This window comes from Lycium barbarum, chromosome 8 (assembly GCF_019175385.1).
Source record: "Lycium barbarum isolate Lr01 chromosome 8, ASM1917538v2, whole genome shotgun sequence".
Taxonomy (NCBI): domain Eukaryota; kingdom Viridiplantae; phylum Streptophyta; class Magnoliopsida; order Solanales; family Solanaceae; genus Lycium; species Lycium barbarum.
The window spans coordinates 128029243-128042295 of record NC_083344.1 but is presented as its reverse complement, the minus strand read 5'-3'; the positions used below and the strand labels follow the sequence as shown (position 1 = coordinate 128042295).

At 33.4% G+C, this 13053-nt stretch overlaps 2 protein-coding genes across 3 annotated transcripts; both read left to right on the top strand.

The window, feature by feature from the left end:
• The first annotated feature begins 4475 nt into the window (after positions 1-4475).
• Positions 4476-8061, top strand: LOC132607304 (replication protein A 14 kDa subunit B-like). 2 transcript variants are annotated; one of them, XM_060321223.1, is made up of 3 exons: positions 4476-4633; positions 6814-7076; positions 7759-8061. In XM_060321223.1, the coding sequence occupies exons 2-3, from the start codon at positions 6818-6820 to the stop codon at positions 7821-7823; spliced, it is 324 nt and encodes a 107-aa protein (XP_060177206.1). In that variant the 5' UTR covers positions 4476-4633; positions 6814-6817; the 3' UTR covers positions 7824-8061. The 2 variants fall into 2 exon arrangements, with proteins under 2 accessions (XP_060177206.1, XP_060177207.1); XM_060321224.1 differs by lacking the exon at positions 4476-4633 and adding an exon at positions 5414-5566.
• Positions 8062-8889: 828 nt separating this feature from the next.
• Positions 8890-13053, top strand: LOC132607303 (chaperone protein dnaJ 72-like). The gene is made up of 3 exons (XM_060321222.1): positions 8890-9559; positions 11862-11931; positions 12660-13053. The coding sequence occupies exons 1-3, from the start codon at positions 9144-9146 to the stop codon at positions 12720-12722; spliced, it is 549 nt and encodes a 182-aa protein (XP_060177205.1). The 5' UTR covers positions 8890-9143; the 3' UTR covers positions 12723-13053.

Sequence of the window (13053 nt, the reverse complement as noted above, 5' to 3'; positions counted from 1 at the left end):
CCATTAGTGATTGAAAGTAAGTAACAGACATGCCACTAGTAGAATAATTTATTAGACAGCTAAGTTGGGGGGTGGATCTACAGTGCAAAAAGAATGATGGAGAAGTTTTTGGCAGTTGTTTTAAATAGTTTAATGTAACTTTTGAAGTGGCAAGGAATGAGGGTGATCATTACTATTTTTGGCTTTTTGATTAAGTTAATGTTGGTTAATTGCTGTCAACAGGACAGGAACACAACTTTTACAGTATTTATAGGGCATCTTGTCGAGAAAAGGACATAAATGGTCCCTGCACACTGCACTGTGAGAGTATGTTTAAAATAGTCTCTTAACTATATATTTAATATTGGACTTTTAAGTTTATCACAAGTTAACAAAAATGGTCTCTTAACTATGAGGGTTGTTCAAATATAGTCTCTTAAGTATGCACTTAACAGTTTTGGTCCTTTAAGTTCGCCAAAAGTTAGTACTTTTAGTCTTCGATAAAATATTCATCAAACTTTATTTATTAGATTTGACGAGAACTATGAAGAAAAGTAAAAAAATTAGCGAGAACTCACATTTACAGGTACACATTACTAAATAAAAGGCCAAATACCCCTGGACAAAACCGACGTAAGTAAATTAGAGATAGCAGAAACTACAAAAATTGTTACTATTTAAAACAATCGAAAAAACGATGGACGGAAACAATGGATAAAATTGAGGGACACTATTTTTAAAAAAATTATCCTTTTTTTACGAAAACCAATGATGTCCAACAGTTATTTTCGAGAAAAAAATGCGCGGAAACTATTTTTTTTGTTAACGAATCACTACCATGGAAGTATTTGTTTTTATACCGGGTTTTCAGTTAAAATGAGTCTGGTCTATTTTACTTAGCCGATGGACTCTCTCGATTTTAATCGACAGAGTCTGTCGGTCTTTGTGTTTCGAGATACTATTTTCTGACATTATCAAGTCAGTAGGTTTTTTCTCGATTTTCCCTATTATCGACTGACGTCCGTCGGTTTTGTCCCGAAATATTTGGTCCTTTCTTTATTACTGTGTACCTCTAAATGTGAGTTCTCGCTAATTTTTTCCCTTTTTTAATTTTATAGTTTTCGTCAAATCTAACAAAGTTCGATGAATATTTTATCAGAGACTAAAAGTGTTAACTTTTAGCGAACTTAAAGGACCAAAACTGTTAAGTGCATGCTTAAGAGACTATTTTTAACCAACCCATGTAGTTAATGGACCATTTTTGTTAATTAGTGGCAAACTTAAAAGACTAAAACCGTTAAGTGCATAGTTAAGGAACTATTTTGAACTTACTCTTATAGTTAAGGGATCATTTATGTCCTTTTCTCACATCTTGTCTTTAGGACTAAACCCATACAACTTTGTATTTTATATACTCTCTCCGTCTCAATTTAAGTGTCTTAGTTTGATTAGACACAAAGTTTAAAAAATAAAAATTTAATCTTGTGGTCCTGAATTAAAAGTTTATGTAATATACTAAAATGTTCTTGAATCTTATGATTTTTGTTATGCAGGATATTTGACTTGTTAACTTACTAAGTAGGCGTTTGGCCATGAAAATCAAATATTTTTCACTTTATTTGGTATTTTGGAATTGGAGTTGAAGATGGAGTTGTGTTTGGTGTTATAGTTTTTGCAAAAAAAATTTGGTTGTTTGAATGTATTAAAAGTGAAAACAAGTTTTTTGGTGTTTTTCAAATTTCAAATACAACTTGAATTTGTATTTGGAATTTTCATGACCAAACGCTGATTCTGGAAAAAAATTAAAAAAAATCAGAAAAAAGTGAATAATTCTCATGGCCAAACGGGTCCTAAATATAGAAAGGGAACAACTTAAAAAATAAAATAAAACACTTAAATTGAATCGGAAGGAGTTCTAGTCATCACTGCAGTACGTCTGTACGTGAGGTGGGTAGCATAACAGTTTCTAGTTTGATAAATACTTACTCACCACTCAATATTTATAGGTAAAAGATATAAATTAAGCCTTAAACTATACCCCAAAAGTCATTTTCACACTTAAACTATCCTATCCTAGCGACCCATTACATACCTAATATATTTAAAAGTGATATTTTTTACTCCCTGGTATAATATGACTAGTTGCATTAGGAGAGAGTGTACACACTCTCTCCTCACATGAAAAGAGCTTAAGCGACAGTTAAAATAAGACAAAGAGACTAATTCCATAGAGTTGTTTGCAATTTGCACTTCGAATTCTTTTTTCTTTATGTTTTCCATTTATACATTCTTCTTTATTTTTTCCATATAGTTTCCCAATAATCTATTTATTTCCTATTTTCCTCGTAAAAACTCCCAAAAATCAAGAAAATTTTATATTTAAAAAGTTAGTACCTTCACTCTGGAATATTAGGTTTGATGTGGAATTTGTCAAGAGTTCGTGGGGACGCATCAAGACATGGGGCATCTTTTTTTGATGATTATTTGGTAGTTGAGAGTTGCCAGCCTCACCTCGACTTTACTGGTGGCAACACCAAAATTTATTTTGCCTATGATTACTTAATTTTACTCGCTATAATAATAAAATTATTTTTTCAAGTTATAGTAATTAATTTTATTTACTTCAGCAACAAAGTAACTAGATTTTATTTAATTTTAAAGTAACACATTAAAAATAACAATAAAACTACAACACTTTATACAGTAAAATCATCTCGATGATAGATTTTGTTATTACCGGGGATAAAATTTAATGATCTTACTGTTATACTTGATAAAAAATGCGACAAATTCAATGACCATACTTGAAATTAATCCAGGGCGACACAAAATAATCATACATAAATTATATAATATTCGCATTTCATGTTTAAGTTGCTGATGACAGTTAAGGCATTGTTAGATTCGAGTTGGGAGCATGTTTTTAGTATACATCTAATTTTAATTTACTTTTCTTTACACGTGGATATAAAAGTTGACCTCAAAACATTATCTTTTAAGTTTTATTGAACCCATAAATTCATTATTGGATCCATCACTACTTTCGTTTTTTTTCTTTTTTTTTTTCAGTGTCTTATTTCGTGTCAAATTCAATCTCGTCGTCCTTTTCAAATATGATGTGGATCAAACGATATACATAATAAAAGTAGCATAATAATCAATTAAGTAAAATAAGATGTTTACTTTAGTAAATGAAAAGATGATATTACTCGATGTTACAATTTATGTGATACTTTTTCGCTTCCAAAATTCAAACTGCATGAAGTTTTATCAACATTTTAAGATGTATTTTTTCATCAAATTGATATGAGAAAAGTTATAACGTTTAATACATTTTAGATATATTATTTTTAATCTTAAAATATTGAGTTGATCTAATTCAATTTAACTTCAAAATTTAGTTAAGTTCGCTCTTGAAAAGTAAAAAGTATAGCACAAATTGAGAGAGAGGGAGCAATATTTATACAACAACATACCTAATATAATCCCATAAGTGGGGGTCTGGACAGGTTAGAGTAGGCCTGTGCACAAATCGGTTCAATCCGAATTTCTGAACCGATTCGAAACAATTCGGATAATTTAATTTGGATAATACAATTCAATTTCAATTTACAAATGCAATTGTAAAATATTACGGTTTAACAGTTCGGATACGGTTGGCTTCAATTATCAACCGAACCGATCCGAACAAACCGAATTTATATGCCACAACTGACTAATATGACTAATTTGGTATATGTAATGTGGTGTTGGTGGATTTGTATGCTTGCACAAGTTTTCAAGCTCTTGTTTTGCTATTTATATGCTATTATGCTTGCAAGTTTATGATTTTTTCTTGGTTAATATCTTGGTTATAAGGCTGCAAATTTAGGATCTCATGATTTTTTGTTATGTTTACTCTAAAATTGAAATGAAATAGTTACTTGTTTAAATTTCGAATAAACCGAACAAATCGATTTGTGTAACCGAACCGAAATAATAAAAAACGAATCGAATTGAACCTAGAATGGATCGAGTTTGATTGAAAATTTTAGAAAGTCGAAATTTGAAATTTCAACTCGATAATGGCCAAAACCGAACCGAACCGATTCGTGCACAGGCCTAGGTTAGAGTGTACGCAGACTCTACCCCTATCCCTACCTTGGGAGGTATAGAGGTTGTTTCCAACCGACCTTTGGCTCAGGATAAAGCAAAAATATAGTAGGTCAAAAAGGACAAAGAAACAGTAATAATAATATTATATAAATTAACCTAAATAGCCACCTACTAAACCGCTTAAATTAAAAATAGTTTATGGATTTAGAATATATGTTTATTTCATATATAATATGATTAAAATCTTGTATATTCAGTTTATAATATACGTATACCGGCTATGAAAAGTGTAGCCAGTACATTCGGCTGGTCATTTATGTAATTTAAATAGTATGGCTCTAGTAAAAATAAAAATTTAAGGATAAAAAAACGGAAATCTGGAATAATGGAGTACAAAAAATGGAAAAAGCCAAAAATATAAGGGGCGCGGGAATATAATAATAATTAAAGTGGCATTTTCGCGCGAGAAAAATTTCACAAAATCACACACTATTTAAAAGCTAGGGTTTCGACGTCTAATAAGTATTTCAATAAACTCATCAGCTTCGAAATCTAACCGGTAAGTTGTTGATATCATCTATTTCTTTGTGATTTATAAGCATACCAGTTTTGCTTTACCAATTATCAGAATTTGTTGATCATTGCAGTTTTCCTACTCCGATTTAATGTTTAAAATCTGCATTATCTGAGTTGAGTTTTGCTGTAGTATTGTCATGTTGCGGTGTTTCCTTGTATTTTGCTGCTAACTGTGACTAGACAAGTAAGAGAGAATCAATGCACTTATTTATAGATGCAAAAATAAAATTATTCACTTTAATTCTTCGTTGCTTACTGAAAGATAAGAAGGATTGAGGAATTATTGTTAAAAATTTGTAATAGAACTGGGAAACATTGTGTTATTTATGAGTTCTAATGACATTTGAGGAAGGCCTTGTTGTGAGGGAGGCGTGGGTTTTTGGCAGAGGAGAATGCAGCCTTATAGCACCGGGTTCATTTGAGCGTGATATTTTGAGAATGCGGAATATAAATTTATGTATAAAAATTGGAACAATAGTAGGTCTGAACCCATAATTTTAATCATATAATGCGTTCAATGATCATGCTTTGAGCCGAGGGTCTATCGGAAACAACCTTTCTACCCCACAAAGATAGGGGGTTAGGTCTGCATACATCCTACCTTCTGCAAACCCCACTTGGGTATTATGTTGTTGTAATACGTTAAATGATACAAACCTTAAAGATTGAACCCATAGAGTTAAAATCCGGAATTCACCTCTGGTTTTGGGTTGCTTGCAGTTAGCTTGATGGATAGGTGGTCAGGTCTATGAGTTCTCCCTATGGAGTTGGGAACTTTGACTGAAACACTAGAAAGATGGCAGTGATAGCACAGAGGTCATGCTCTTGGAGAAAAGAAGAGACCGACATGGATAATGAAGGAAATATAAAGGTCATGAGCTTGTTTCAGGAAGGGAGGAAAGAAATGAATCAGAAAGTAAACTTCTTATAATCTCCTTTGGCATTAGTATTACGGGGGCATTTTGTTTTCCTTGTCACATTTAGAATCTAGAGAGAACTTCAGTCTCTTTTGCTACAGTTAGACATTAGAGATTAGCATAAAACCACTAAACATATATATTACATCATGCGGCTTATAAGTATTTAATCACAAGTCTTCAATCAACTTAAATATCTCAGCAAATTGTAGCTGGACTTAGCTTAGGTAGGTTTCCAGCATATAAAACCTGAACTTTGAGGTTCTGTGGGAGTTGCATTTCCTTCGCAGAAACTCTGTAGCGTTTAGGCTTTACCTGCTGATAGAATGAACTAGATAATTTTAAGTTTTCTTGACTTTGAGTACAGTAGTAAACACAGCACAAAGTGCTGAAAGGGCACCTCGCGTGCTTGGTTTTGAGTTTATTCCTTAAGGTGCTTGCTTGAGGTAAAAACAAAATCTAGCTGCAAAGTAAACTAAGATAAAGCATATATGCATTCTGCACTCCTAATAGGCTGAAGTACTTGAAGAATAAAATTCAGGTGTTTATAAATTTTTGTCAATATTAGGTTTGTTCCGAAATGATGTTCAGACGCCTTTTTGTCTTTAATAAACAAAACGAATGCATGATGTTCATGACCGAAACCTTGTGAAAAGAGATCTTTAGAAAGGCAAAGAAGGTACATAAGGTTACGGGTTCTGGCTTTCCTCCTCCTTCCTATTGCTATAGTTGGTTTATTTGTTTCGCTCTTCTTCCTGTTGTCCCCGTCTTGAATGCAGCTTTCATTTTCTTCTGTGTCTTCTTATATCCCATCTTCCCTCCTAATTCGGGCTTCTTTTCACGTACGTCCATATCATTGTCTTTATTCATCTTCCTTAACTGTTTCTTTTCTTATTGAATTTAGTACTATTATTTTTTGGGTAGAATCTTTTTATGGGAAAATATGGAATTACAAGACCAACTATTTTTCTCAATTCTAAGTTGGTGCCATATATTTGCTGTGATTCCATGAACCCTCAAAACTCTGGTCATTTTACTGTTGCATAACAATAGATCTACTAATTGAAGAATTGATAGCTTAGACTGAATAGTCCAGTCAAATGCAATTGTCCTGTCAAAGCTGAACTAACGAATGAAGATGCTGCTGTGATATTATAGATAATAATGGTAGAAAAACAGTGTTTAGTCTGCTAATACTCGTGATTGATCGTTCAACTCTTATCTCATTTTTCCTATTTTCGTTTAGAGGTATGGATACATCAAACCCTGCAGTCTTCGTCAATGCTGAGCTCCTCCGCTTGCATATGGGAAGGAGGGTTCGAGCTGTGATTCAGGTTATGCGCTCTGATGGTGGCGGTACAGTGATTGGGAGATCTACAGATGACCAGCAGATAGTTGTGAAAGGCAATCCCCCTGGTCCTCTTACAACATTTGTTGAGGTCATAGGTATCGCTGACAGTAACCAATCTATCCGTGCTGAAATGTGGTCCAACTTTGGGGACACACTAGGTATCACTTCAAATCACTCTGTTAATATTTTTAATTTGTTTAATTCCCTACGTCTTTAGGTGCTGGAATTGCTTTCTTTGTTTGATTTATGTCGGTCCTGCACTTGCTTTAAAGTCGCGAATCATAAAAGTTGTCGAGCTATTTCCCTGATAAAATATGCTGGACGAAAAGCAACCTAAAGTTATTTGCTTCTAGATTTTCTTTCCTAGCTAAAGTTGCATTCAAAGTTTCTGCGAGTTATTAGGAGTATATCATTTCTTGGTTGTGCAGCGTGGATCTATAAACAGATCACTCATATATTTGGTTGTTGTGTATACACCATGAGCTTGGTCATCTTTATAGCATGGTCATCTTTATAGCATTACGAGAGTGTGAAGTGGGCTCTTCTCCTCCTTGGAGATCAACAAAATAAAGCTTTTAGGATTTAACTGTCCGTTTCCTTTTTATCGAAAATGGAAATCATGTCAGCGAGGGTTTTACTTGATGAAATTGGAAGTGCAAATGAGTGAGTTTTGATACAACTCATACCCATCTCTATATATTCATAGAAAGTGCAAATGAGTGAGTTTTGATACAACTCTTACCCATCTCTATAGATTCATATTGCTTAACTTTGTTTGCTTGCTATATAACTCAGAAATTTCAAAGGAATGAATTCTGACATGCCTCTTTTCTGTTGCAGATACATATAGCTACAACCATGTTTGCTTGCTGGCAAATGGCGATTATAAACACTTGTTCATATGAGGACTTGAAATCGACATGATTTAGTGGATCCTAAGAATTGATCCAACTCTTTCACTGCCTCTATCCTTATACATGATGTCTGTGAAAACTTGTTTAGTTTGGGATGGCTGTTATGTTGTGGTATATGTGCCTGCTGAAATCCAGAAATTCTATTACTTGCACTACATTGTCTCTGTTGCTAGGCAATGTTAGCTTTTGCTGATTTGCAACTCCATATATTGATAGTTGAGTAACAACAGTCAAGTGTTCCTCTTAGAATGTTCACTTAGCAAGGTTATGGTGTCATTTTTTCCTTAAAAAGAATAACTCAACACTTATCAGTCGCAAGCTGATCAGAATAATTGAGCTTAGCTTAAGTAGGTTTCCAGCATATACGAAGTACGAACTAAACTTTGAGGTTCTGTGCAAGTTGCATTTTCCTAAAAAGAAACTCAGTAGCTTTTAGGCTTTACCTGCTGATTCAAACTTTTATATTTGGAAATAATCAATTTTATAATTCTCATTTTATCTTTAACAAGAAGATTTTATAACTACACACTTCTAATGGGATATATAAGACTAATAATATTATGTCTTTATTTATTTCTTAAAACTTTTTACCTAAACTATGTCAAATAAATTGGAATGGAGGTGTAAATAATACTGCCATATCTTTTTAAGTCCTTACTTGAATTGTTCTGACAGTCGAGAGTTAACAATTTGAACTTCACTAGCTCCAGTCCACAAAAGTTTTCCTTTAAGCAATTTAAACTATATTTTTTGTTCTTAAAGTTTTATAACATTGTAGTAGTAATATGAAATACTCTCCCCGTTTTAATTGTAAGTATTTTATTCCCCTTTTTACTCTATTTAAAAAACTATCTGTTTTCACATTTGATCACTCTCATTCCAACATTTAACACCATAAAATTCAGAAGTCATTTTGACACAATTACTCACATTCTTTGTTTAAAATTATAAAACTCAAAAATCTTCGTTATTCTCTTAAAGTTTACGTTTAGTCACATTAAATCACTTAAATTAACATAGGCGAGAAGTAGTCTACTAATTTATAGTCTTTTATGTATATCTTTTTTTCTCCCCATTATTATCTTTTGCAAGTCCCCATTAGCTTCCATTTGGAGGTGTAACTAATTTCTGATAGATTAATACAACAACCTTCGAATCAAGTGATATTAACGTTTTACATGAATTGACAAATAGCTCACGGCCATGGAAGCTCCACGATATCACATACATAACTCCGAAACCGCCATTTCCATATCCTCCAAATTAACCCAATTTTCTCTCAGACACCAAAATCCACCGTAGCTAAAAAAAATGGATCACTACAAAATATTAGGGTTAACACGAAGCGCGAACAAAGAAGAAATTAAACAAGCGTTTCGTAAATTAGCAATGGAATTTCACCCTGATAAACACGCACATTCTTCGAATCAATTAAAGGAAAACGCTACACTCAAATTCAAACAAGTTTCTGAAGCTTACGAGACTCTGATCGATGATCGCAAACGCGCTGATTATAACATCCGTTATAATAATAGTTACCGCAATTCTGGGAGTAATTACCGCGGTAATAGTGATTATTATTATTACCGTAATAATAATAATTATCAGAACAGTTATAATAGGAATAATTATAGTTATGGAGGTTCAGCTAGCATTGTTACCAAATTTGAGATGGTTTTACGGTACATGACAACAAGGGCGTTTCTCCTTAATGCTGCTCTTGCTGGGTAATCCCCCTTTATTCTTTCCTACTGTTTTTTGTGTTCTCTACATCCATTTTTAAATGATGGTATTTGATTGACACGGAGTTTTAATTTTTAGAGTTAAAAGGTCAAAAACACACCTGAACTCAGGGGCGGAGGTGAACACCCTTGGCAAAATATTACAGTGTATATATAGGGTAGATTTTCTGTGTTTATGTACCTATATTAACTTTTGAATACCCTGAACAAATGGAAAAGGTTAGATCAAGTGGTCCATGGTGTACAAAATTATCTCTAGCGTCCTAGGTTTGATTCCCATCGACAACATTATTTTTTATATTTAGCTTTTGTTATTTTTTTCGAACCCCATGGATGGAAATTTTGGATCCGCCATTGCCTGAACTATTATTTTTTTCGCGAGTTTCACACTCCAACTATTAGTTGTTCTGTTTTCGTACCTGAACTATCAATTAGGTGTGTTTTAAATACATGATGGTGATAGTTCGGGTAGGAAAAAGGAAGAATTGATAGTTTGGTTGTGAAACTCGCGGAAAAATAATAATAATTCAGGTCTGGTTTTTATTATTATCTCTGAGTTTTATTAATAGTAGTATGACAACAACAACAACAAAATAGTTGTGCTTCAGTCTAGAATTTGTTTAAGTTGTGGCTATATGAAAGAGAATATACCACATCGGTGTCGGACGATATCACTGGGCTCCTTATAAGGCTTGAGCAATCCTTCTCCTTTTGAGCTAGCTTTTGGAGTGTGAGTTAGGCCGATGCCTAATTTGACACTATATGAATGCTCGATATCCATTTTGCTCAAATTGCACTTGTTTCATTCCAAATACTCAATGATTTTGTCTTTTAACTCATATTAATGATAGTAGGAAATTATGAAATTTATGTTCAATTAGTGAAGTAAAAGAAAAATCACATCAAACATTTAAAGCTTGAATAGTTTCATAAAAGTACTTCGGAACACTATAAAATAGAGATTGTCATATAAATTGGGGAAGAGGGAGTATTGAATTCGTTTATAGTTCTTGAGGCGATATGTATTGTGCAAAAGCTGTGATCTTTTAGGGCGTTTTTGTTCCATTAGACCTAGTGGTTGAGTCATGTCACATGTGAATATGTGATTATAGTAGTTTACCGAAGTCAAAGTGGAGGTGCTGAGACTAACGAGTCTTAGGTTCTAATCGTCATCTTATATGGGATTGTGTTAGACCTATATGTTGGTATTCTTCCTACTAGTATGTTAGAAGCTGTCTTTCTGCAGCATTTGGTGTTGTATAATTGTAAATATATTTCTAATACTTGACCCCTCCCGCCCCAAAAAAAAAAAAAGAAGGAAAATGAACATGTATTTAATTGTATGGTTGCTTTGAACAATTAGATATTGTAAGTTGCTGCATTTACTGGTATGTGGTGTTTTGTACGCCATATCAACTGCAGTTGTTTTTCCATTTAATTTGAAGTTTTATTCTTCTCTGTATGTTTTCTTTTGGATATAATAACCATTGACTAAATAAGTGAATTGCAGTTAAAAGTCAGAATCTTTGTGTTACTTCTACTTTTGCATTTGTGGCTTACCAAGGTTCATGAATTAGTCTTGTTGCAAGCTTTGAATGTGGGATATTCAACGATTCTGATCTTCCAGTTCAATTTTGATGTGTTTGAAATGAGGGAACTGTAGGATATTGGCATTTTCCTGAACAGTTTTACTGTATGTTATGGGTTAAAAGGGAGACAATCAAACAAGGGAAAACACCTATTTCTTGGGTGAATGTTGAATACTATTGGTAGTTTCTGAGATACTTCCGATGGAACAGTCATCAAGATCAAATACGAGCCTATAGCTTGAACAAAGATGAACGATCTTGCTGAGGGTTTACTTTTGTTCTAGGAACTTCCGTGAGAATTTCTGTGCTGTATTATTTGTGATGTAAAACTGTTATGTTCAAATTTAGAATTGATTTGAGGGCTTGAAGAGTTCAAAGACCACCATATTCACAAAGCTAGTTTGTATACCAGAAAGTTTTGTCTTGCATCTTATTTTCATAAGTACGGTGGATATGCACGAAAATCTGGCATTTGAAATTTGTCCCATTGACCTGTCCAATCTCATCCATTGTGTTTAGGTGAAATCTGTGTATTTCTAGTTAAACTTCCATGATTAATGTGAAACAACTTGATTCATTAAAACATCATTTTGTTCTTTTATTTTACCTCAATGTTTTTGTTATGGATAAGTTATTTACCTCAATTTTGACCCAGTTAAAATCTTCTCTGAACATCGCTGATATATATTTCTCTGCAGTGTATTGCTAGGTGCAACATATGTAGTTGATGCAGGTGGGGAGGCACTATGGAAGATGCAAAATTCTGGGGTATGACTTCTCTTCCTTCTCTCCATCACTATCTACACAATTTTCGTTGATCAGCTGCATAGAGATTAACGACCAAACTATTTGACTATGAACCAGAAAAAGAAATGTAGTCCAAGTTTTTAGTACTGCCCTCACTTTATAAATTTGGTCCGCCTTTTTCCTTGTTTCAATTATAGGATTAGATATGATTCTCTAATTTCACAGTGCTACTTGATATAGAATTTCTTTTCAAGAACTCTTGTCTTCTCCCAGATTCTTATGTACCCATCAACCTATGGTTCATACAGCATTCATGAAGCTGTGAGTTGAGTTAATGTGGATAGCTTATCTAGGACAGTCAGTGAGTTATGGATATCTGTTTTCAATCCCGTTACATATGTTTTTTTTTTTTTTGAAACCCTTCTTTACAGTTTCAAAAAAATATATCATTTTCTGTTTCAATATGCTTTCTGAGAGGTCTGCCAAACTGGTTACCTCGGGCAGGTCGTAGTTTGGGATTAATTGAATCTTTTGACATGCGAGCAGGCAGTGATTCTTAACTTTTGCAGTTTATTTTTCAATTTCATGCATCTTATCTTCTTGTTTCTGTAATTTATATTGTTTCTGTGTAAATTTATATAAGACTTGAATTTCGTCATGCAGTCCTTTTAGTTTTTGTTATATTTAGTAGGCAGTAAACTGCTGAATAATTTTCCCTAAGAAGTCTTCTTTGTGATATTCGAGTGTAGAAATCGTTTGAAGAAGCAGTGGAATCTGTAGAAAAAGCTAAAGCATTTGATGACAAAAGATGAAGGGGTTCTGCTGTATAGTTGTTTGCTTTTGCCGATGTGTTCGAAATTGCTCCTGGACACCCTGCGTCATACCTTCTGAGACGGAATATAAGCTATTGCAATTTGCAAATGGCTGAGCTGAGATCTTCAGTTGCAATCAGAATTGCTCAAACTTGTGACAAAAACAGAAGGGACAGATAGAAGGAATTTGCTAAGGGAGTAGAGCATCGATGCATCCTTGTATAAAAGAAACAAATTGTATTGAGTTGCATTGCTATTCTTGTATCGTGTAATACTATAATAATGGTAACTAAATAAAACGTGTGCATAGATGTAGTCAAATAGTATAATA

What these genes read in the sequence shown, in the direction of transcription:
- LOC132607303 (XM_060321222.1), top strand. Translation starts at nt 9,144, where the DNA reads ATGGATCACTACAAAATATTAGGGTTAACACGAAGCGCGAACAAAGAA. An exon ending in CTTAATGCTGCTCTTGCTGG is followed by an intron (nt 9,560 to 11,861) that starts GTAATCCCCCTT and finishes ATTTCTCTGCAG; the next exon opens with TGTATTGCTAGGTGCAACAT. An exon ending in GGAAGATGCAAAATTCTGGG is followed by an intron (nt 11,932 to 12,659) that starts GTATGACTTCTC and finishes ATTCGAGTGTAG; the next exon opens with AAATCGTTTGAAGAAGCAGT.
- LOC132607304 (XM_060321223.1), top strand. Translation starts at nt 6,818, where the DNA reads ATGGATACATCAAACCCTGCAGTCTTCGTCAATGCTGAGCTCCTCCGC. An exon ending in CAACTTTGGGGACACACTAG is followed by an intron (nt 7,077 to 7,758) that starts GTATCACTTCAA and finishes TTTCTGTTGCAG; the next exon opens with ATACATATAGCTACAACCAT.